Source organism: Syngnathus floridae, chromosome 3 (assembly GCF_059516105.1).
Source record: "Syngnathus floridae isolate MCC-2025c chromosome 3, RoL_Sflo_1.0, whole genome shotgun sequence".
Classification (NCBI taxonomy): domain Eukaryota; kingdom Metazoa; phylum Chordata; class Actinopteri; order Syngnathiformes; family Syngnathidae; genus Syngnathus; species Syngnathus floridae.
The window spans coordinates 18359908-18384014 of record NC_142415.1 but is presented as its reverse complement, the minus strand read 5'-3'; the positions used below and the strand labels follow the sequence as shown (position 1 = coordinate 18384014).

General features: G+C 44.6%; 3 protein-coding genes across 8 annotated transcripts in view; all 3 read left to right on the top strand.

Annotated features, from left to right (window-relative positions):
• Positions 1-4333, top strand: nod2 (nucleotide-binding oligomerization domain containing 2). Its single transcript, XM_088371165.1, has 10 exons — positions 1-595; positions 689-812; positions 988-2731; positions 2794-2877; positions 2956-3039; positions 3104-3187; positions 3256-3339; positions 3626-3709; positions 3785-3868; positions 4216-4333. Exons 1-10 carry the CDS (start codon positions 182-184, stop codon positions 4286-4288), a joined length of 2859 nt encoding a protein of 952 aa, XP_088227291.1. The 5' UTR covers positions 1-181; the 3' UTR covers positions 4289-4333.
• A 443-nt stretch (positions 4334-4776) lies between these two features.
• On the top strand, positions 4777-16755 carry cyld (cylindromatosis (turban tumor syndrome)). Of its 3 annotated transcripts, none has more exons than XM_088371163.1 (17): positions 4777-5152; positions 5730-6230; positions 7277-7588; positions 8551-8656; positions 9162-9263; positions 9524-9640; positions 10849-11237; positions 11424-11589; positions 11752-11893; positions 12209-12331; positions 12409-12500; positions 12564-12630; positions 12822-12954; positions 13373-13481; positions 13672-13790; positions 14353-14569; positions 15593-16755. In XM_088371163.1, exons 2-17 carry the CDS (start codon positions 5739-5741, stop codon positions 15775-15777), a joined length of 2871 nt encoding a protein of 956 aa, XP_088227289.1. In that variant the 5' UTR covers positions 4777-5152; positions 5730-5738; the 3' UTR covers positions 15778-16755. The 3 variants fall into 3 exon arrangements, with proteins under 3 accessions (XP_088227289.1, XP_088227288.1, XP_088227290.1); XM_088371162.1 differs by having other exon boundaries at positions 5695-6230; XM_088371164.1 differs by lacking the exon at positions 9524-9640 and having other exon boundaries at positions 5695-6230.
• A 6453-nt stretch (positions 16756-23208) lies between these two features.
• Positions 23209-24107, top strand: part of LOC148400908 (uncharacterized) — a 54539-nt gene continuing 53640 nt past the window's right edge. For all 4 annotated transcript variants that reach the window (XM_088372099.1, XM_088372097.1, XM_088372098.1 and 1 more), the window contains exon 1: positions 23209-23346. In XM_088372099.1, the coding sequence (XP_088228225.1) occupies positions 23325-23346 (22 nt within the window). In that variant the 5' untranslated portion in view covers positions 23209-23324. The remainder of the gene's footprint in view (positions 23347-24107) is intronic.

Sequence of the window (24107 nt, the reverse complement as noted above, 5' to 3'; positions counted from 1 at the left end):
CTTGGCCAAAGTTTCACTTGGTTGCGGAATGAAGAAGAACAAGAAGACGCCCCATGTTTGCAACCAGGCATGAGGGATGGAGGAGACGAAAAGCCGTGTCATCTGCATCAAGTTCAGACCTTCCACCATGACACCTTGCTGATATCCACTGGACCGTGCCGTGTGCCCCCAGAAGGTGACCATGGCCCAGGATCTGGTGCTAAAGCAACGTAGCGAGATCCTCTGCGGTCTGTGCTCCAGTGGCTCGTCCGAGCCCCTCGAGAGGGTTCTGGATGTCCTCCTGGCCCGCGGGGAGTTTTCGTGGGAGGATTACCTCAACGTGCGTGTGCAAGGGAGGCCGCTTCATACCAACGCCAGGTATCTGCTGGACCTGGTCTACGCCAAGGGGGAGGCAGCGTGCCAGGCCTTGACCGAGGCTATCCGGCCCGAATCTCCAGGTCTTGTCACTGGGACGCTTCTGACACAAAGACCCAGCCTGGTGGAAGAGCTCCAAGGCTGTGTGGACGGAGCTCTGGAAGTTCTTCTGGAATCAGGATGCTTCACCCACGAGGACTGTGGAGACGTACGCTTGCCTTTGCACACACCCGCGCAGCAGGTAACTTTATCTCTCGTACTTTTAGATGCATCAACATCATCTTAAACTGTCATACAAGTTCCTGTGGCGTAAATAAAGCTTTGTCCCACTCAGGCCAGACGCTTGCTGGATCATGTGAGCTCCAAAGGTGAGTCGGCGGCTAACGTGGTGCTACGCTACGTTGAGCAAAAGCAACAGCAGGGGTGCAACCTGACAGCAGAGAAGACCACACCCAAAGGTTTCCTATCATTTAATTCCGTACATATCAGCATTTTATCATCCACGTGTTGGTCAGACTTGAGTCAGCGTACGGTGACTGTGCACTTCCCCAACAAAGCTGTTTACGTATTTGCCACAGAGTTCAAACGGCCACCATTTTATTTTAACATGAAACATTTTATCCTCCATTACAGAACTTCTTATCTATCAGAAAAAGTTGCGCAGTTCTGTGTCGGCCCAGTCCGTCTTCCTCAGTACGTACGGAGGAACCGACCACATGTCGCTTGATGACATCTACACCCAAGGTCAACTGGAGCTGGCGCACGACTGCAAGGATCAAGCACATCTGGACTTGGAGGATATTGTAGGACCGCCAGGCACTGTGAATGAAGAGGCGGACACGGTCCTGGTATCCGGGGATGCGGGTAGCGGTAAGAGCACCTTACTCCAAAGGCTGCATCTTCTCTGGGCTCGAGGTGCCAGCCTGCCCGAGTTCGTCCTCCTGTTCCCTTTCAGCTGTCGGAAGCTCAATTCGGAACTCAATGAGCTGTCAGTCCAAGAACTGCTCTTCCGCCACTGCTGCTGGCCCGACCGCAACCAGGATGAGATCTTCCGCTTCATCCTGGACCACCCGCACCTCGTGGTCATCACGTTTGATGGCCTCGATGAGCTCAAGCAGAGCTTCTCGGATGAACGCAGAATCTGCTGCCCCACGCAGCCCGCCCCCGTACACGAACTATTATTCAACTTACTCCAGGGGTCCCTCCTGAAGGGGGTTCGGAAGGTGGTGACCAGTCGTCCGGAAGCTGTGGGTCCGACGTTGAGGAAGCATCTGCGCAAAGAACTCTTCCTTAAAGGCTTTTCCCCCGATGGGATCAATTGTTTTGTCAAGAAACAACACAGCGACTTGTCGGTGGCCTCAAAAGTCTTGGCGTCCATTCAGGCCAACACGGCTTTATTGGGACTCTGCCACAGTCCCGTCCTCTGCTGGATTGTCTCGCAGTGTCACAAGGAGCTGCTAGGTTGCGGAGATGGGACACCGCAGACCATAACGGACGTGTACCTCATGATCCTGCAGCATTTTTTGCAGCACCAAAGCCCCTCCAAGTCTTCCTCAAGCACCAGTTGGATTCAGGAACACCTGGTCGGCATCTTGCATCTGGGTCAGCTTGCTTTCCAGGGCGTGGAAGCTTCCTGTTTTGTCTTCGATGGCGCTGACCTGGAGACCTGCTGTGTTACGGACAAAGAAATCTGTGCGGGGTTCCTAACCCAAAGCAAGGAAATGTCACATCACCAGAGTCTTCGGTACGAATTCCTTCACGTGACCATGCAGTGTTTCTTTGCCGCGCTTTACATCGTTTTGTCCAACAACGCGGACCGCTCCACTGTCGCTAAGCTATTCGAGCTAAAGGCAGCAGGCTTCGGTAGCTCCTGCTTTGGCTCCTGCTTGACTGCGGACCTTGAACAGGGACTGTCCGAAAGCCCCAATTTACAAATCGCGGCCACTTTTGTGTCCGGTCTCCTATCTCAGAGACACAGACACCTGTGGTTGCACTGCACCCCGACATCCACCGTGGAGAGGAAAGCGCAACAGGTGGTCCGCTGCCTCCACAAAGGCATGCAGAAGCACTTCAAGTCCATCCCCCAGCCCGTTGAAGGGGAAAAAAAGAGCATGCACGCCATGCCGGGTTTCGTCTGGCTCATCAAGTGCATCTATGAGATGCGGGAGAGCAATATGGCCCGGGAGGTCTTAAGCAAGCTGGAGGTGGACCACCTGAAGATGACCTACTGTAACATCGGACCGGTGGAGTGCACCGCTCTGGCCTACGTGCTCCAGCACCTGAGGAATCCCGTGGGAATCGAACTGGACAACAACTCGGTGGGCGACGTGGGCGTGGAGCAGCTGCTTCCCTGTTTGCATATTTGCAAGTCCCTCTAGTGAGTAGAAAAGACCTCATTTTTGTTATCATGTAGCTAACGTATCTCCACCCCTTTAACAGTCTCAGAAATAATAACATCACCGACGAGGGGCTTCGAAAACTGATGGCAAAGGGAATTCAGTGTGACAACTTCCAGAAAATTGCGTAAGCCTTCTTGAACTTATATTATGAAGTCTTTGGTCTAAGTGCTACTGTAGTTCCCCACTTGTGTTCCCTTTTTAGACTCTTCAACAACAGGCTGACTGACGCTTGTACGCAACACATTTCTCATCTACTGAAGACCAAGCAGAATTTTCTTTCATTGAGGTTAGAACAACTGGTCTTCTTGGAGTTTGAAAATCCAGCAGATCTTTATTGTCTTTCGTTTCAGGCTGGGCAACAACAATATTACATCGGAAGGAGCCAAACTACTAGCTAAAGGGCTGGAGCTCAATCATTCGTTGAAGCATTTAGGGTACGTTGATATGTTCAATTAAATGCAATTTTTTTTTATCTTAACTGCGTAATATTAAATTTGTTCAGGCTTTGGGGTAATAAGATTGGCGATTCAGGTGCAGAGGCCATTGCCGGTGCCCTGGAAGGCAGCAAAACGCTAGTATGGCTAAGGTAATATTTTTGCTTATCAGGTAAATTAAAATGCATATTTATTTATTTGCATCTATTTTGGGAATGTTGTCAAGATTTGATGTAATTTGGTAAATGATTCACAAAATTAGCTGGTAAATAAATCAAGTCTAAATAATAAAATAATTTTATTTTTTTAAAATATTAGTTATTTTCCATTTCCAATTTCACGGGCCACCCGCTATACCGCCACGACCCCGAGAGGACCGCAGACCACCTGTTGACAATCCCTGATGTATTGGAACTATTTGTTGTGTTTTAATGACAGCTTGGTGGGAAACGGTGTTGGCAGTGCCGGAGCTCGTGCTTTGGCCACAATGCTTGAGAGTGGCACATCACTGGAGGAATTATGGTCAGTTCAGCTTCGTTGCACAAGTGCTCAAATCCTCCAACTCATTCCTCTTTTTCTTCCTCTTTTCTGTACAAGGTTGACTGAAAACTGCATCACCAGGGAGGGAGTGGAGTGTTTGGTTCAAGCCATGGAGTGTAACACATGTATCAAGTCAGTATGGTGAGCACTTTCTACTTTTATATGGCCTAGATCTGGTGTGGTGAGCTTTGGTGTTCAAGATGTTTGGTTTTTAAAATACAGGGATCACTGGTAGATGAGATAACAAATAATGATAAACTGTTAGTTTAATTTGATAAGAAAATAATGTATTCTCATGTTTAGTTAATTTTCTATACTAAATGCTTATTGACACAATTAAGCCTGCTTTGTTTTGGTTTGTTTGACTAGTTTTTGAATGTACTTTTTATAATAAATAGATTAACCTTGCCCATTGACCATACATTGTGCATCAACATCCTTGCAGTCAATACAAACTTCTTGCAATTGATGATACTTTCATTTTGCAGGTTAAGGAACAATCCCCTAAGCCCTGAGGAGGTGGAGGAGATGACTCGACGTGAATCAAGACTCATCTTCTGATGCTTTTTTTTTTTTTTTTTAAATAAATATTTATTAAAATCACAACTGTGGTAACTTTGCATGCCCACTGTTCACAAACACTTGTGGTATTGCTTTTTTATTGCAAGTATAAGTGGTGGTCTTTACATTCACCATGTCATATTTATCATCATTAATATCAAGAGAGTTGCTTTCACTCTTGATAGTAACTATATTGCCAGATTTTTTTTTTCTTATCATTGATTGTGGAGACAGTCTGAATTTTCTCTTCATATTAATCCATGCTGCAGTCTCTTAATTTCCCGACTATGCTTTACAGATGCATTTTTATGCATTTTAATTTTTTTTTTTTTAAAAAGAAGCAAACTTTACCCCACTAGCTCAGACTACTGTCAAGCTGCGATGCACCCTAACTACGCAGTTCCACTTTCAATGGGAAACCAGTATAGAAACAAACAGCCAATCGGGATCAGGTGTAAGACATGCTCCGCCAATGAGCGAGCTTCCTTTTGATGACGTATTACACCAGCTTTCGTGAGGTCGTCATGTAAATAATATAGCTGAAGTACACTACCGCAACGTTACACTGTATTAATTTTGAAATATATATTTATCTAAATGTTGCTCTTATTTCCTAGTTCGCGACGGTCCTCCGTCGACGTCCTCGCTGTCGGGTTGCCAGTTTGCCTCACGGTAGCCTGATTACACACCGCGTAGCCGGTTGGGTAGCGCTTAGCATATTAGCATTAGCTTGCCGTTTAGGTAAGCAGAGGTGACCACAGCGGCGTTTGGGCTTAATTTTGGAGACCTTGCGCCAAATTGGAATAATGGTGGTGGTGACGTGACACGTCACCCGCAATCTTCTCGATTAACACCAAAACAAAGGTAAGGCAGGCCGTGGTCAATGACGTTTGCTTTGGTGAGAATGACCCGCGGTAGGTGAGTGCTGGCTGGCTGGGCTAACGCTTGCGAAGCTGGGGGGCCAAGCTGTCATGTCGGTTAACTAACCTGGTGTCATTTTACATGAAATGAGATAATATCGTGAAGCTTTTATAGCACATTTGCGGGGTTTAATCATCTTTAAAAAAGTCTACAGCCGGATATGGCGTGCTCACTATGGGTTTCATTTGCTTGAGGGGAAGTCCATGCGTCGCACCCTGCGCCTTGTGTATTTTTTGTGTATTCAAATGAGCAAATCCGAGCAATTAAAGAAAAGCGAAACCCATTTTATATTCTCAATTGCAGTAAGTTGCAGGTGGCTTAAAGGGTTTATGTTGCATCGGTTGAAAGTGGGAAATCATTACAGTCATTTAGTTATTCAAAATAATGTAAAATAACACAGGGTGATTTCTACTGACTGCGTGATGGCGTTCATTCCAGTCAAGGCCATTTTTTTTTTTAAGGAAACTTTATTTTCTGTCTCACAGACTCCAGTTGCTGTGATGCTACCCTTGTTGTCTAGGATGAAGCCATGAGCTCAGTCCTGTGGAGCCAGGAGAAGCCCAGCGGGGGCTTCAGGGAGGACTGGCGTTTCTACATGGTGGTGAAGGAGTGCACGATGGAGAAGCCCCCCCAGAAGACCCTGTGGATCCCACGCGGCAGCCTCGGCCAGGCGTGCCAGGAGCGCAACAACCTGGGCCGCCCGCTGCCACCGTGCAAGGGCAAGAGGAGCCTGCGCATTCTGGACCAGACCAACGTGGTGCTGAGCCTGGAAGAGCGTGACGTCCTGGAGATCGACGAGAAGCTGGCCGAGCTGCTCTTCCCCATTACCAACTGTGAGGAACGTTACGCCCTACTCTGGAATAAGTCCCGGCTGGAGCGCGTACGTGACATCGACTGCGGCTCCAAGGTGCGTGTCCAGTTGCGTTCCGGGGATGAGCCTGTGCCCGGCGTGGTGCGCTTCAAGGGCTCGTTGCTGCCCGACAGAGCCCTCTCGGGAATCCTCTTTGGAGTGGAGTTATTGGTAAGAACCACCCCAGTTTATGTTTCTCTTTACTGAGATGTATCCCCAATTCTGCCGAGATACTGCAAACATTTGTGAGCCTCACAGATCACATCTACTCTGGTTCCAATTCGTCAATATTAGACCAGTTTGAAATACATACACAGAGGTTAAAAAAAAATCCATGCCTATCGACTTTGAAGCATTTGGTGCCACGAGGCCATTCTAATGACCTTTTCACACTTGATCGCTTCCGGGAATCGATACCGGTACCAATTTTCACGACGTTTGTATGTGCTCGTAGAAATAAATGTTCATTTATTTAATGACGAAAGTTCAATATTTTTCAATTTCACGATATAAAATTTGACGAATGGCAACACAACATCCCGAAGTGGAATTTATAACACGATAAACAAACTGAGAATGACATAAAGCTGTAGTTTGTCGACTGACAGCAGTGAGAACATTTCCACAACACCAACGCAACTCGCCGCTTGCACTGCGCCGCATGTTCGCAGAAGCAACACACGCTCACACACGCAACGCACAAAGCTTTGCTTATTTCAGCACAATGTTTCTATTCTGCGGCGCTCAGCTGAGTTGGCTGACGGCAGCGCTCGGGCGCTCGGGCTGCGGCTCAATGTAAATAAACACCTTACTTCATCTTCTTGGATTCCAACTTGACACACTTTGACAAATACTGACTGACTTACTGAACTTGAATTCTGCAAGTAGAAAATTTGGAGTTTGACAAAAGTTGAAAAATATGGCTTTATTTTCTGCCATCATAATGTGTGATGTCATCAGTACACTTTTTGCACTTTTTTTTGTGCAGATTTTTTGTGACACTTTTGTATACCGTTGTTGCATGCTTTGGTACAGTTGTTGAGAAATAAGCAGCTCACCAAGTATTTATTTGGTTGTTTAATTTTGCACTTCATTTGTTTCCATGCTATTTGAAAAACATTTTATTCTCAAATAATTATATGTCAAGTTTTGTAGGCACATATAAAGGTTTTACATTTCCCAGCTTCTTCAGTCAGCTCTGGTTTTGACATTTTCAGGAGGAGGGCCGAGGCCAGGGATTCACGGAGGGTTCCTTCCAGGGCCGCCAGCTTTTCCGCTGCGAGGACGAATGCGGCGTGTTCGTGGCCCTGGACAAGCTGGAGCTATGGGAGGACGACGACGACGACGACATGGGCGATCTGGACTTAGATCATGTCACCCTGGTGGAGGAGGACCAGGACTACCCACCGCTAGAGATCAACTCCAGAGTCCTGGTACAGACCCGTGAGGGACCTGAGAGAGGCACCATCATTTTTTGTGACTTGCTGCCGGGTAACGAGAGCCTGGGCTACTACGTGGGTGTTGACATGGTAAGTCATTTGGTTCATTCAAATATATTTGTAATGTAAGAGATTTCATTTCTTTATCTAAATAAATAATCAGTTACTGTCAGTGATTTATTGTGAATGATATCAAAATCTTAGATCCAAAACCATGTGCTTTTTATAAATTAATTTTGATAGATTAATTATAGTTGAATTACAAACAAATCATTCTTATTTCTAATTTGTATTATTGTTTGAAGCAACTTTTTATGTTTACATTTTATTCATTTGTTTTTAACTCATTTGCAAACCACGAGGCTCATCAGTCTATTAAAAAGTCCCTTCATCAATTTATGGCATTAGAAAATACAGTTTTTTTCAAGGCAGTTTTTTTATTAATTTTTAAACGTAAGATTTCCCCGTAAGCAATTGTTAGATGATTTTATCGTGTTATCCCTTCTTCTGTATCGCTCTTCATTAGGCAATATGTTCTTGTTGCCAAGGATCAGCGTAGCCGGTAGCTATGACGACTGTTGTCAGGTCGGGAGTGCTGTTGTGGTCGGAGAGAGATTGTAACGGCGGCATTTGACTGCTGATGGTTAGCGGCGGCGGCAAGCCCACGCCACGCATTGCATCCACTGCCCACACCAAGACGAGGAGGCAGTCACGTTCCAAGGGGGAAGGGGGGGGTCTCTGAGTGGTATGACCCGATAGTGTGGCATTGGGGCAAGCAGGCGGCTAATTGGGAGGATCGCTGCTTTTGCCCAGCCTCGCCTCGCCTTCTCGCCATCTCGCGTTTGCGCTGCGTTGGATTGCAAACTGCCAGGGGGGGAAGAATAGCTCGGTTGTACTAGCAAGAGGGATTACAGCTCTAAGGAGGATCTGAATCAGAGGGGGGCTGCTTATGTGGGGATGATGAACAACTGGGTTATCACCATGCCAGCGTGTTAGATAAAGTGCCACGACCTGGAAGGGTTACGCGCTTCTCATGGCTCCGACTCTTCCAGGACAATCCGATCGGCGAGTGGGACGGAATGTTTGACGGGAAGCTGCTGTGTAACTTTGCCAGTTTGGAGCACACGCGACTTGTCCCCATCTGTGACGTAATGCCAGGTGAGCTGCACCTCCTTTTTCTGACAAATCTGTTTTTCTCATGTGCTTTTCTTCTTTTTATCCACGCCGGCAACAGAGAGAGTCTTTTGTCTCGGTGCCCTGCTTGCTTTCTCAGACCAAATAGCTCTTTGTTCGCCATATTGGCATATCGATGTGTTTATGCGCACTAGAAAGCTGCCACAACTGTTTTACATCTCCCGCCTTCAGTCAACAAGTAAACAGGCTATAAAAACGAAGCTTTGCAACCATGTAGAGACTTAAAAAAAAAGTGCTACTTGTATCTCCTGTCACGAGAAGTTAAAGCTAGTTTGCAAAGGCGCCATTTATTTTTAGTTCCTGCCCAGCCGTCAAGTTTGAGAATAAAGAAATTTGTAAATCTTTTGAGTCTGAGTTATGCCAAATTGTCTCGTCATAGAATATTGTTGCTCAAAAACGACAACTTCAATTTACACAGAGGGCATTTTAAATGGCGACTCATGTTGAATGTTTATTTTGGTCTGCACAGAATATTCCATGCAGGACCAAAGGCTGCAAAAGCACACTTTTGCTTCCAGAGGCAACAACAACGACAAGTCGTCTTCTGGCCAAAGTAAACCAAAGAGCAAAGGTACTCCAAAATAAAAAAAGTTTTTCCTCTGAAATGAACATTTTAGCTCCTTGTCAGTGCTAACATGGACTTTGTCTCCGCGCTGTAATTTTGCTTTTTCAGTAGAATCATCTTTTTTAAAGCGGTGCTATGCTAACAAGGCATCCTAAACAGCTACATCAAAAATGCTGTGGAATCTCAAACACAATGTCACACGTGCAACACACACACACGTACACGTTCCAATTTATTCTGCATCTGTGTTGTGGTGTTATTTCCAGGATTAGCTCATCAGTGCAGCAGTAGGAGCAAGTCAGAGTTTTACTATACTTTAAATGGCAGCTCTGTTGACCCCCCAGTGCAGTCCAAATCCAAAAGCACATGGTACATTGACGAAGGTAACACGTGGCCACTCGTTGAACGCCCACCGTCTTGCTGGCAAGCTCCTGCTTCCGAACTAGCATCTTTTTGGCTTTTTCCGAAATGCTCCGTGATTGACAAATAGTTACAATCATAACATTTGACATGAATGTCATTGTAAACATGGGGCTCTTCAATGATTTTGTGGATTTTGCCCAATTTTTTAACTGCACTCGCTCGTTCTCGTAACATGAAATCATCACATAGCCAACAACATGCTCAGTCAGTCGCTGCGGCTTGCCACCAAGACATTCCCCAGCAGTCCCGTCCCCTTATTCACCATTGTTCGCGTCACGTTCAACTTGCATGGTGCTATCGGTGTTGATGTACAGGCTTTTATTCATGCTTAGTGCTCTAAATTAAATACAGAAGCATTTGATCAATTAGAAAGTAATTAGTGGTCAAAGCATTTGTAAAAGTCTGATGTCAGAGGTGCACATTGTTTCTTTATTTATGTATTTCCATTGGTGTCGAGAATCATTTTTGTCATATATTACCTGACCTGTACTTCCCAGAGAATTTCACTCCCTATGTCTTGATGTCATGTGTTTATTAGATGACTTGTTTTTTATTTTCATAAATGCCTTGTCTCGATGTAGCAGTAGCTTTTTTTTTTTTGCATTTATTCACACCAACATTAGAATGCAGACCTGTAATGTGAATGTCAGCAGTGACTCATAAACAGGTGGTGACCTCGAGGTGCTGATTTGAATTGTGAATCACAGTTTAGTGACTTATCGGGCATGTGTTCATTAGCATATGTGGACATTATTTATATGAGTACAACGGAGGAATTTTTTTTTTTCATTCAAATTTATTTCTGCTTAATGGTGTAAAAATACACAAAAGTCAATTAACCACTCTTGCATGTTGTAATCTGGGAGGAAGCAAGAGAAAAGCCACATAAGCTTCTTGAGCACATGCAAGCACCACACAGGAAGGCCATGAGTTGAGAGTGCAACCTCAAACCTGGTAGACAACCTCAGCATGTCATACAAACCAGCTGCCAGGATGCATGACGTTCTCCAGTCATCCTCTAGATGGCGTGAAAAATAATGACAACCCATCTTGACATGGACTTTCCTCATCCTCATGTTCCATTTCTCTATTTGTTGTCATTTGTAAAATGTGTCCGACATGTTTTATTGCCTCCTTTTACACGTTTTGTCTTCTGTCTGTCCTTCAGTTGGGGAGGACCCAGCAAAGTCGCTCACCGAAACTCCCCCCGACTTCAACCAGTCCCCCCCACCCATTAGGGCGCCGCCGCCCGCCTCGTTGGCTAGCGACAACAAATTCCACTCCCTCCCCTTCAGCCTGAACCGCAAGAGCGGGCCCGTCGACAACATGAGCCACGGACCGCTCTCCCTGTCTGTCCAGTCGGTGATGGGGGAGCACGCCGAGGCACCTTCGCCCACCGCCCCCTCGTCGCCGCGGCCTGCAACCCCTACCAGAGGGCAGCCAGGTCTTGAGGTGGGCTCCCTGGTGGAGGTGAAAGAGAATCCCCCTCTGTGTGGTGTCATTCGCTGGGTGGGTCTGCCACCAGGCTTGTTGGAGCCACTGGCTGGGCTGGAACTGGTGAGAACATACCACAACACCAAGGGTGGGCAGAGTGTGCAAAATTGGATGAACTCAAATCACTCCATACATTTTGTCTAAATATTTTTTTTAACCTCATCCATGAACGAGTCTTGTTTTGAAAATCCTGTGTCACACAAGCGCACCGGTTTTCCCCCAAATATTTATCGGCTTGGCATATTTCAGGAAGAGGAGTGCCCGGGTTGTACCGATGGCACCTTCAAAGGTACGCGCTACTTCAACTGCCCGCCTAAGAAGGCCCTCTTCGTGAAGCTCAAGTGCTGCCGGCCCGACTCCCGCTTCCCGTCGCTGCACCACTCCTCCAACCCCATCGAGCGCTGCAACTCTATCGGTGAGTCATCCGTCGTCGTCTTCAACACCACTCGGAGCCGTTTTCAGCCGATGGTAATTTTCTGTCGTAAAGCCGCGCACCCGTTGTATTTTGGACCGGCAGAGAAAGGACAGTAGAACGATGCGGGAGCTCTGAGCGAACTAACTGTGTCCCTTCACACAGCTTTCGGGGGCTATTTAAGCGAGGTAGTACACGAGAACACGCCGCCCCGCAGCGAGACGGATGGTCTCGACATCATGGTCGGCAAGAAGAAAGGCATCCAGGGCCACTACAACTCGTGCTACTTGGATTCAACCCTCTTCTGGTCAGCGCTCCATTTTGTATTTCAAACTAACCATTTATTTGTTGCATTTCTGTCGTATTGATCAAAGATGGCGGACTTTCTTTGTTCAAGCGTGCTGCCCTGAGGCAGAGCCTGATAAGTGAATGGTGTTGACTTTGGCTTGTTAACCCGCCAGAGGGCTTGCTTTTGGTCGGAATTATTTCTGTACAGAAATAAGATTTGATTCAGAAGAGAATGGGTCACAATCAATGTGGTCTCACATGTTTTCATGAGCGTCAGTATTGATAATCACCTACTTGTTCAAACAATGATATCAAACTTTCCCTTGTCGTGCAGTCTCTTTTCCTTCAGCTCCGTACTGGACACAGTTCTGCTGAGGCCGCGCTCAAAGACAGACGTGGAGTATTACAGAGAGACCCAAGAACTGTTACGCACTGAGATAGTCAACCCCCTGCGCATGTGAGTGCGGTCAATAAAAGTTTCTTTTTTTGCATATTATAAAGTCACCTCCCACAATGCTTCTGGTTTTCACTCAGACACGGGTATGTGTGTGCCACCAAAGTGATGAAACTCAGGAGGATCCTGGAGAAAGTAGAAGCTGCGTCTGGCTTCACTTCTGAAGAAAAAGGCAAGATCTTTTGTTTTCCTTCTGATTGTCCTCTTACTAATTGAGTCACATCTTGTGCTGCAGATCCAGAGGAGTTCCTCAATATACTATTCCATCACATATTGCGGGTGGACCCTTTGCTCAAACTAAGGTAAATGTTGCTGAGCTTGAGCTTCACCTAGTGGCCCAAAGAGGAAATGCAATATCATAGTAGAAGTCATCTCAGCATAAGTTCTGTTATTTGGTTTATCTGAGATATCAGTGATTTAAATAGACATTGGAAACAAGATTCAGTAGTTTTGAACACAGTATAAAGGAAAAAAAATAAACTTCATTGTGCAGGTCAGCGGGACAGAAGGTGCAAGACTGTTACTTTTACCAGATCTTCATGGACAAAAAAGACAAGGTTGGTGTTCCCACCATCCAGCAGCTCCTGGAGTGGTCGTTCATCAACAGCGACCTCAAGTTTGCCGAGGTGAGTCTTCCAAAGCTTTTGGCTGAGTTGCCTCAATGTTACGCAACTATTTTTGGACTCGTGCATCAACTTGGGAAACAGTGTGATCGTCTTCGACTTCTCGTGGAACCATCAGTCACGGTAGCATCAAGGCAACAGTGCGGAGTAGCGAATAGGAAACGTTTCCAGACTGATAAACCGTCCGTCCTGTTTTCCCACCGGCGGATCTTAAACGGGCCGCCATCCTACACAACACATCCTAGATGTAAAGCAGCCTCCCCTTAGTGATCAGATAGCCGGTCTGAACAAGAAACGGAGCGTGCGAGATCGCTCGGTCCTGCGTGTTTTAATTGTAAACACCCCCTCTACTTTGGTCGGTGTTGCTTTTGTGCAGGACGATAATAAGCTTTCCCTCGCCTCTGTTTTTCTCGCCCCTCAGGCTCCCTCCTGCCTTATCATCCAGATGCCGCGCTTTGGCAAGGACTTCAAAATGTTCAACAAGATTTTCCCCTCACTGGAGTTAGACATCACAGATCTTCTGGAAGACAGTGAGTCGGAGCGGACTGCTTTTATGCGTGCGTTCGTGCGTGTGAGTGTGTGTCTTGCTCGTCTGTCTTTTTACTTTGTGATAAAACTCCACTGAGTTGTCACCATGGCCCAAGCGAAACAAAGTCCACGCACACATGCACACACATATGCCAAAGACTTTTTTCTTTTTTTTTCTTTCTTACCTTCCAGCTCCCAGGGAATGTCGCATCTGCGGAGGCCTGGCCCTCTTTGAGTGCCGAGACTGCTATGATGACGGCGACATCACGGCGGGCAAGATTAAGCAATTCTGTGAAAAGTGCAATACGCAGGTAAAGAATACGCGTTGCCATTTCTTTGCTCTCAAGTGACACAATTGGAATATGTGTCATGGCAATGTACATAGAAAAAAAAAACTATATACATTTTTTGGGTATATGAGCTTTTTCGCGTGTTCTGTCAGTGTGTAAACAAATTTACATTGGATATATGACACTTGAAATGTACATGCAAATAGACTGACGTGTCTGCCTTAAATAGGAGCAAGCACAGATGGCAAGGCCACGCGATGGCGCCAAATACAAAGAAAAGAGAGCAGTGTCGATGTCACGGACCAAAAAGTTCTTCCCACTTGAACAGCATATTAGTATCGGTTAAATGATTTTATTTTACGAGGTGTTAATGTGTCATATTCACGCAGATGCTTAAAAGTGTATTTGATTTTGTAAAATACAGGCCCTTAATTATCTTTAAATACTGACCATCCCACCCATCCATCCAATTTGTCTGGAAGGAGAGGTGGATGGTCAGTGGTGGGTCTGCTGGAGCATATCCAAAATATTGTAGAAAAATATATGTAAAGAAAATTTGTAAATGAGAAGTTTTACATTTCAGGTTCATCTTCATCCGAGAAGAAAAAGTCACCGGCACGGCAAGCTGTGCGTCCCCAAGGAGCTGCAAGAAGGCGGCGGGCGCCAGGGCGCGTTCCCACGCCAGACGATGGAGCTGTTTGCCGTGCTGTGCATTGAGACCAGTCACTACGTGGCCTTCGTCAAGTATGGCAGTGACGCCTCCGCCTGGCTCTTTTTCGACAGCATGGCTGACCGAGACGGTAAGCTGCGCTTCTGATGCCTTTCAACCTTTTTTGTTACGCTGGAGTGAAATTTTGCTTTTTGAATTTTTTTTTTTTTACTGTTGGTAAAATGCAGTATGACAGTAATTGATATAATACAAGTGTTACTGTAAAACATATATAAAATATATCTATGAAAATACCAAAACAACATATTTTTTAAAACTCTTGACTCAGACAAAAAGTTGCATATGACTGTGAATTAATATTATATTTATAATAATAATAATTATTATTATTACTATTATTATTGCTCTTGGCATCACATTTTAGTGTTTTTTTAGTATTAATAACAAACAAATGACTTAAATATTTCTCTAGCATATTTCTCTCAGTCTTTTATATTATTTTTTTATATTGTTATTTTTTTGAAACTTGCATTGTATTTTATGCATACGTGCGGGAAATATAGTCTGGAAAAAAAAATTCTGCTAAGTCAAATTTAAAATAGAAATATATAAATAATACTTAAACTAGAAAACCTAAGAATCCTAGTTAATGTAATGTTTTGTTGCCTATGAGTTAAATTTCATTTTAAACCCATTGTTACCCAATCAATAGAAAAGTATTGGCTTTATACAAATGTTTTTCTAAAATGGGCAGCTATGGTATTAGGCTTGTTATATATATATGATAAAATAAGTAACTATTGTTGTTAATTAAAATCACTTGAATAAAATAAATTTAACAAGTATAAGCGTATATGAAAAAAAAATAGAATCATGCAATGAAATAAAAAAAACTGTTGTCATTACATCACAGCCGAAAGAGAATAAATTAGATTAATCTAAAAAAAAGACATATATTTATATATGTATATATATTTTTTACAAGCAATAAGAAGTATCTTTTTGTTCCATGTCACATTTGGTTCAAAGAGCAACGTGTCTGCATGTTGTCGTTGACCCAGCTTTTGGGACACACCATCACAACTGTGCCAAGAAGGAAATGAGATGAGGGTTTAACACTGTGTTGTGCTTCAATCTGTTCCCGCATGGGCAGGAGGCCAGAATGGCTTCAACATTCCGCAGGTGTCGCCGTGCCCCGAGGTGGAGGCCTACCTGAAGATGACGCCCGAGGAGCTGCACACGCTCGACCCCAAGAGCATCCAAGGCCAGGCCCGACGGCTGCTGTGCGACGCCTACATGTGCATGTACCAGAGCCCCACCATGAGCCTGTACAAGTAGCCCCTGACGCGCCGACACCCTCCATCCTCTTCGTCGTCATCCTCTAGCCCCGTGGCCACTACGCGGCGCCCCTCCCTCCCTCATCGCTGTGGACTTCCCAGAAAGACCCACAATGAAAAAAAAAAAAAAGAACTAAACCGAAGGATGGCTTGCCTAGTTGGGAGTTAACCCTCTCCACACTTGTCAGGTTCTGCAGGGGGAGGGTTGGGGGGGGGTGATGCGGGCTTTATTTGCACTGTGCTTTCGGTGAAGTATTGTGTTCTTCATGTCGTCCTACGTAGCTTCTCCTTATCTCTCAGCCGAGCCTTTGCAAAGCTCAAGAAGGATCTAAAAGACGGAGGGAGCCGAGAGGTGAGGGAGTGGGGGGGGGGGGGGGGGGGGGGCAAGTGGGAGGACCCTTAAGAAGAGGAGTCCCGCTAGTCTTAATAACCGGGAAGGACGGGAGCGCTTCCTAACACCTCGTTAGAGAAGCGGCGGACACGGTCCGCACTACACGACTCGGGCTCTCGTGACCCTGCTCGGTCTTACCCTCGGTCACAGATTGTGTGTTGCAGAAAACAATGTAGCTGTTATAACCCTTTGACTGCACATTTACACAGTCCCCCCCCCCCTCAAGTTCCACTCCCTCCACCCTGGGAAAAACTGCACTTTGGCGCCGAGTCCTCTTAAGGTGGAAGTAATGGGGGAGAGCTAATTTATTGGTCAAGGGATGCAGTTTTTTTTTTTTTTTTGGTGTGTTCCCGCTACTGGCGGAACGTCCGCTTCTAACATGTACAGTATTTGCCCTGCACATCTTTTATGTTTACGAAGCCTTTTTGAGAGTCCGGGCCCCACGACTCACCGCCTTTCTCTAAGATGTGACATGCAGCAGATTAATACAAAAAAAAAAAAGGAGATGTGATCAAATATTGATATTATTTATTTGAAACTAATCATGTTTGTCCCTTTTTAAGGAAATAAAAACAGGGTTGATGATGATATTGATGATGCTGTCAGGTTTTCAACTACTGACACACACATACACCAACACACAAGGCTGGTAACCTTGAAGATATTGTAAATGAATTAAGTGGGAAAAAAAAAACCTCGATGAGGTGCTTTTGAAGTGGAAGCAGAGAAACGTGTGTGCCAGAACCGTTTCAAGATGAGGCGCCTTTTCTGGTAGTTTGCACTTTTCCAGGGACTTTTACTGCACTGCTGAGTTCCGCCACTGATTCCCTTCAGGAGACGTCTTGAGAACTGAATGAAATTTTTTTTGTATTGATTTCCCTCTGTCCAGTCTCTCTAGTGCACACAAATGTAACAGGTGGAGTTTGATGTCAGTCACATTGCTGTACATGTTTCATTCAATAAATGCCGTTTTGGAAGGGAGCAACATGGCGACGGCGTGTTGTCGTGGCAGACTTCAACAACTGCTCAGAGAATATTTTGCAGTTAGGTGAGTTTTTGTCTCTCCTTTCGTTTGTTTTTGTTGAGTTTTTGACACGGTTCTTGTATTGGATGACAGGTTGAGGCGGCAAGTGGATTTTGACAAGGCTTTTGGTGAACACAAGAGGTGAGTTTGTCACTTGATTGTAAATACAATTTGTGCATATGGTGGTTTTGGGTCTGGGTTCTGACTCGGCTGTTCCAAAACTAATGTGAGAATTTCGATTGCTGAGGAGAACATACGTTGGGCCACAAACAGCAGCAAGTGTGTTTGTCAAGATCATTGGTAATCGGATGAGCGGGGTGAAAAGCCCGTTTAGCGGGGATCATCCTCCGTCTTGTAAACAAACAACGATAATAAAGCGCAGATTGTTATTCTTACAGGAGGATGACAAAAGATTAAGTCATACGGTCTTCCATTTCCTAGTTCTGGTTCTCACGTTGCCCGAGGTAAAAAAAACTCCACCGTGTACCTTGTCGTTTTTTGTTGTCATTCCCATGGGAAAAAATAAGTAGACGTTTTTTAAGTCAATCAGCTTGTAATTGAGTTTACCACTTTGTTGTGTTCACTTTGTCTCGATAGTTTTTTTTTTCCTCCTTCAAAGGTCAGTGTAATGAACCTAATCAACAACAGCGCCCTATTTTTACAATAGCCTTGCTTTGATCACGCATAATACTGTGGATCTAGTGACCCAAATCCCCAGATAATCTCTAACAAAGTGATCCCCTCCGTTAAATTAGCATGTTATTATGCATGCAGAAAACAGCATTGGCACCACCCCGCGCCACACCTAGCAGCTTAGCTTCGCGCTGACTTCAGAAGTGCCAGATAAGTATTTGTCAACACAACAGCTGGCACACAATGCCCTCTTGTAGCTTTATGCCACGGCATATGCCCGCCGCTCGTAGCGTGCCGTAATTTAGCCGGGCCGCTTCTGCCCGAACAGATGGGCCCGAGTATTGTTATTCTCGCTCCAGCTCGGGGGTCCCTGGGGGGATTCACTAAATAAAATCAAAGCAGATGGACCTCTCTGGGCTAAGGCTGTATTTATGATAAACAGCCTGTACAACCATTGTCCGTCAAACACCTTAACACACCTCCTTCTTGACAGAAGACTGCAGTGGAACCTCCTTAGAGAGAATCAGAATCAACAGGATTCTTGCTTTTATGGACGTGAATGTTTCAAAATGACTCGTGACAGGTCTGTAATTTTTGTGATTAGAAGTTTGGTCAACAATCTTGAAAAGTTTGAAAATTATTTAAAAATCAAGAAGGGACTTGTTTGGGTATGATAAAGCAAGTAGAGAGGTGGCCTCACTATTTGGCAAGAAATGAGACAATATCTTCTCTGGTTCACTTTTTGGCAAGGTTAAACTCTCACAAGTGGGGCCTAAATAAGAAGCTTTGAATGTTTATGAAAAGCTAGCGAGACACTAGCTAGCTCATTAACATCATATTTCTTTTTATAAATGAAAATTGACAACTTTGAGTAAAATTCACACCTTTCCTACAACATATTTGTCAAGTTATTCCCAACTTTTAAGGCCTGTGACTAAATTAAGCAGCTTTCAAAAGTACCATCCAGCAGATGTTGTCGCTCCTCGCAAGCCAGATGTGCATAAATTGCATCCGCGCAGCAAATATTTGAAAGTTGTATCTTTCACTTAAGGTGCAAAGTGCTTTTTATGGCCCATCACAGCTCTAAGTATGACCCCCGGGGGCTGGAGCCCAGTACCTGTAGTGTTAAGAGTATTTTGGAGTGGGAGGGTGGCAAGGTGCGCTTATTTCATCCACCTGTTTGCCCTTTATTGACTCCCGCGTCCGACGCTTCGTGAAGTGACACACAACATGCACAAATGCTAGAAACTTTTATACCGTCTTGTCACTTGACAAAAACTGAACTCAATTTATCGAGTGGTTTCAGACATTTTTTCCTTTTTTCTACGGCGTCTGGAATGAATCATCCGCTGACAGGTTCGGCGTCACTGTCATCATCTAAATTGTTTTTTTTTTTATGTATAAAGTTACTTTAATACGATTCCAACGCAACCATTGTGGCTAGTAATTGAACATATCAGTGGTAGCGGCGAGCTAATAAGAACTACTCTTGTCATGTTACAATCGTACACTGACAAATTGATGATTGCGTCCCGGACCTCATCCGGCCGGGGCTTATTATCAGCGAGGTGTAATATAAATATGCAAATCTGCCGCTTGAACTTTACAATCCTCAACTGAGGCTATTCATCTCCTCGAATGCGTCCGTTTATACTTGGCCAGCCCCTCATACATCACGCCGTGTCATTTTGAAAGCAAATATTAATCAATTGAGCGTTGAGAATTGAGCTTGGCTGAATTTGTCCATCAGGAGAAGAACATTGTTATTCTTAATGGAGACTTCCAAATGGACGTAAGGAAGAAGTCATATTTATTAATAGGTAAATGACCAAGTTGCAAATTTTGGATTTTTTTAAACTTTTCTCACCAGTATGATTTTATTGTTCTTAAATTCCACTTATTTTCATAAAGGATGGTCACCTTATACTTGTTAATCTACAATCTAAATATTATTTCAGTAATGTGGCTTTTTCTTTCATGACCGAACGAGTACCACCAATCTCGTCCATATTTAGATCATGACAAAGTCCAGTTGAAGAGCGTCACATGTGAGATAATGGCCGCTAAGCTTCTCATAATCTTTCATAAAAACAAACTCTGACATCAGGTCAGGCGGACGTTTCTTATTTTCAGCTTACGCGTTAATGTTCATACAAGTCAGAGCTCATTAAGCCGGTTCCGCTGCACCGCACCGGCCTGACCATTCAGTGTCACAGGAAGCCGACCGACATTCCAACTCTGGTGTAATGACTCGGAATAATATGGCGATATCCTGCCCGCCGGCCGTCTGTGCCCGATATCGTTTGCTCGTCATAACATCATAATGTCACACAAAAAGAGCTTGCGATTTGGCGTCCTGTTTTCTTTTTAATTGAGACTCTAGTTCAGGGGTGTCAAACTCTTTTTTTTCGCGGGCCGCATTGTAGTCATAGCTTCTTTCCGAGGGCCATTATGACTGTCAACCCAAATAAATGTATGAGCACCTCATATTATATACAGTAAAAGCTACAAAACAAACTGATAAATAACACGTTTTCAAATCAGGAAAAACTGGTCAAATATTTAAAAAGAAAAAACATATTATTAAAAGTGAAAACAATTTGCAATTTTAGTAATGACACACGAACTTGATGCACAATTTGTCTCCGCGGGCCACATAAAATAATGTGGCGGGTCGTATCTGGCCCCCGGGCCTTGAGTTTGCCACCTGTGATCTAGTTAGTTACAGGGGGGGGGGGCCGTAATCAGACTTCCATCAATTAAAGCAACTCTAAAACATCCGTCATATTTATTGATCATACATTTTGGAGCTTATTATGAGCTGCAAACGGACATTGTCGACAAGTTTCCGGTGCAATATTAACTTTAATCACAATTCCACGATCCTTTTTTGTGTTCCGGGGAGTTAAGCAACTTATAGTGATGTCCTTTTTATTATTTTTTTATTTAAAGACATTGAAGAACAAATGTATTTTGGTTATTAATTTTGCCCAGCTGTGGCTTACGTTCGGTGCCGATGTGATACATTAGTCAAAAAAAGCTTTTCCCCGAGGGTTGCCCCCCGCTCGATGGTGTCAGACGGCGCAGACAAACGATGATAAAGTGATCCTCGCGTGACTTTGACAGGCAGCGGCACGGGCCTGCCTGCGCAATAACGCCAGTCAGCGACGTGCACTTCATCTGCAAGAACGCAGTCAAACTAAAGAGCCACACTTGCCACGCCTTCATTATTGCCAGTAGCCACTTAATGAATCAGAGAATGCTCTTAGGGCCGCAACATTTCAAACGCTCAGGGCTTGACAAATAAAAGAGGAAAAGCTCGAAGAAACTTTTAGCGTTGCAAAATTACTACCGTTAGTACATCGGGCCCAAAGTCATCACCCGAGCGCGCCATTTCATGAGATGATACTTCGGCGTGACCTCCCCGCCGCGGCTTTGCAAATCAATACAGTCAAGAGAAGCTGACAAGAGGCGAGGCGCGACATGTAATAAATGACAATTCGCCGTCAGCACCGGCGAGCGTGCGGTTGACAACCGCTGTCGGCCGCAGTCGTTTTCATGTGACGCCTGGCTGTTATGTTGAAAGTGGGATTCATTTGGCGCGACTGTCTGGCACAGATGCTGATATTACAAGTAAGCACCTAACCCCCCCCTCCCCTCCCCAAAACACCCTCCTCCTCCTCTCCCAATGCTGACAGACGTATTACATTTCTATCTTTTTATTGTTGTTGTCTTTCAAAAAGAAAAACACCTATATTGAAAGCAATTTTCCTCTTAACGCGGTCAAATTGTTCAGAGAAAATTGTATCTGCCATGGCTTGCAGATGATTGGCTGCACCTTTTGTTTGCGAGCGGACAAGAATGGAAGGATTTCATATGCCGGATGAAGAAGATGTAGTTTGGGATGGGGCGGGGGGTGCGTTGCATATGAAACGACGTGTTGTGAACAATGAGTGTGAAATTTCACACGCACCGGATGATGAAAGTGGTTGCTGTGCTGCCAGGTAGATTGCAAAGAGAAATGTGCTGAGTATTAAAGTGCAAAGAGGTGGTGCTTGGAGGTGGGAAGATGTTTTTTTAAATTTCTCGCCATGTTTTACATTCTAAAATTGGCACAAACAATGTTTATACTCATGTTTCTTCATTATTTTAGCTAATAAGCATTCATGGAGCCTGCTGATACCATCGATACCAAAAACGAAAAAAATCGGACAATGATCGCCCACTCTGCTAACTTTTCGTGAGCCTTGCACGTGTGACTTGATCCCATCTCTGCTAATTGCCGCTGCCGCTTATCGCTTCTTACTGGCCACGTCCTGACATTTCTAACTATGGACATAATGAGTTATGAAAGTGGAAGAGTCCACACTGTTACGCCTCTTATCCGATAAAGCTGTTGGTTCTCGGGCCCATCCATTAGCCGTTATTGTTTTCTCCAAACATGACATTGATTCCATTTACAACCGATCAATGGCGAATGATTGTGACATTCAAATATGACCTTAAAGCTGGCCCATGTTTAACGTCTATGATGTGGATTAAACTTTTGCTAATGAGGTGATTTTTCTTCGCTCGGGGGACGGACGCCTGACATCGTCCCGCTGGGAACGGTCACTAAAAATTAGATCAATTATTGGCGATTTACTCGATTACCGTCTCTACCCTGCTAATTTACGTAATTAATAACCGGCCTCCGGATCAGGCAAAGAGCACTTTATTAATAACAATCCGCACGTGTTGATGGAGTGGCATCATAATCAATTGCGGCAGCCGCGCAATGCTAATTAGCGCGGTTATTAATTGTTACAGTTGTGAAACGTGAGCGCGACATGCTGTCGGCGCCTTTGTAGAGCAATCAGCCCATTGAAAACGGCAAATCTAATTAGGCATTCAGCGAGCGGGCTGGGAATCCAAATGAGACAGTATCGGGCCTGACAGCTGGCAGCCTAGGCGCCGTTCACACTGGGCAAGGGGGGGGGGGGGGGACAAAAAGCGACATTATCCTGGCAAGCCCGGCGACAACAGGAAAAGACATGTATTGCAAACTAATAAATACATTCACAGCGGCCGCCGGCCATAATCGCACAATGGAGCAATGAAATGCCTGCGTTGTGCCTTTTGTTAGGCCCACAAGGGCTGTTTATGTATCTATCCAGCTGGACAGTACCACCTCCCACCAGTAGGGGGTGAAATGTTATACAGCAATTGCAGGATAGTTCCAGACAAAAGTTTTTTTCTCCACTATAACATAGTGGGAAATAATCCCCATTAATCCTTTGTGACAACATAGCTATCTAAACTATTTATAAAATGTATGTATTGTGTATTTCCCAACTATGTACAACTAATTCATTAAAAAGGTCATGCTTCTTTGTCATATTTATAGGCCGCCTGCTGAAAGCTAATTGCTACGAGTGAGAGTCTTCCACTTGCTGGTGTGATAAGAGCACTTGTCAAGAGAGAGAGCATATGTTGCCACGTCAAGCGCAAGGAAGCTGATATGGCCAAAAGACAATATGACGGTAATGTAATATGCGCCATATGTTGAGCATAAATGTTGGAGAAAAATGTCATCAAATAGCAGCGATGAAGAGAAGCCATTATTGTAAATGCTGTAACACAAACCCTGCTTTTCAGTGCGGGCATTTGATATGTTTTTTTTTTTTTTTTAGAGGAGGGGGTGTTGTTTCTTTAATAAATATTTAAACTGCAGTTGATTAGATGGAATTTTGCAAGTAATTTTTCATTTCCATGTCAATCATTCAAACATTTACCTAAACCCCTCTCGTGTGCTCTCATTGGCTACGGCCTGATGATGTCAATAAGAGTTGACAAATTTTGTTACCCTGAGCTTTTTATAGCCATGTAATTTCCACTAACACGATAAACAAAGAAATGTAGCAAACCGTGAATAGGTGAGAGTTCACTGATATTTCAAGCATACCTTGTCCTGCGTCAGTCTATACACCTCGAGGGTTCACTAATATAAGCTAAAAGTGCACGTGTTTGCATTTACATTTCTGTTTGCGTGTATACTGAGAAGCGTCCACTGCTGAGCCCGTGACCAACATACGGCTTTCAATCCATTTTTGTTATTATTATGTGGTTTCCTCTAACGCAATTACAGCGAAGGACTATAATGCGATTTGGGAATTGTTTATTATTCAATTACGGGGACGTATCTGGGCCCGGCTCGCATGCGAGGCTCACCCTCGGAACGCCTCCTTAACGGCTCCGAAGTCGTGCCCTTCTGTGGAGATCATTGTGACTGCCAATTGGATTA

What these genes read in the sequence shown, in the direction of transcription:
- cyld (XM_088371163.1), top strand. Translation starts at nt 5,739, where the DNA reads ATGAGCTCAGTCCTGTGGAGCCAGGAGAAGCCCAGCGGGGGCTTCAGG. An exon ending in GACCCTTTGCTCAAACTAAG is followed by an intron (nt 12,631 to 12,821) that starts GTAAATGTTGCT and finishes TTCATTGTGCAG; the next exon opens with GTCAGCGGGACAGAAGGTGC. An exon ending in GTGAAAAGTGCAATACGCAG is followed by an intron (nt 13,791 to 14,352) that starts GTAAAGAATACG and finishes TTTACATTTCAG; the next exon opens with GTTCATCTTCATCCGAGAAG.
- nod2 (XM_088371165.1), top strand. Translation starts at nt 182, where the DNA reads ATGGCCCAGGATCTGGTGCTAAAGCAACGTAGCGAGATCCTCTGCGGT. An exon ending in TGCACACACCCGCGCAGCAG is followed by an intron (nt 596 to 688) that starts GTAACTTTATCT and finishes TGTCCCACTCAG; the next exon opens with GCCAGACGCTTGCTGGATCA. An exon ending in GACAACTTCCAGAAAATTGC is followed by an intron (nt 2,878 to 2,955) that starts GTAAGCCTTCTT and finishes TTCCCTTTTTAG; the next exon opens with ACTCTTCAACAACAGGCTGA.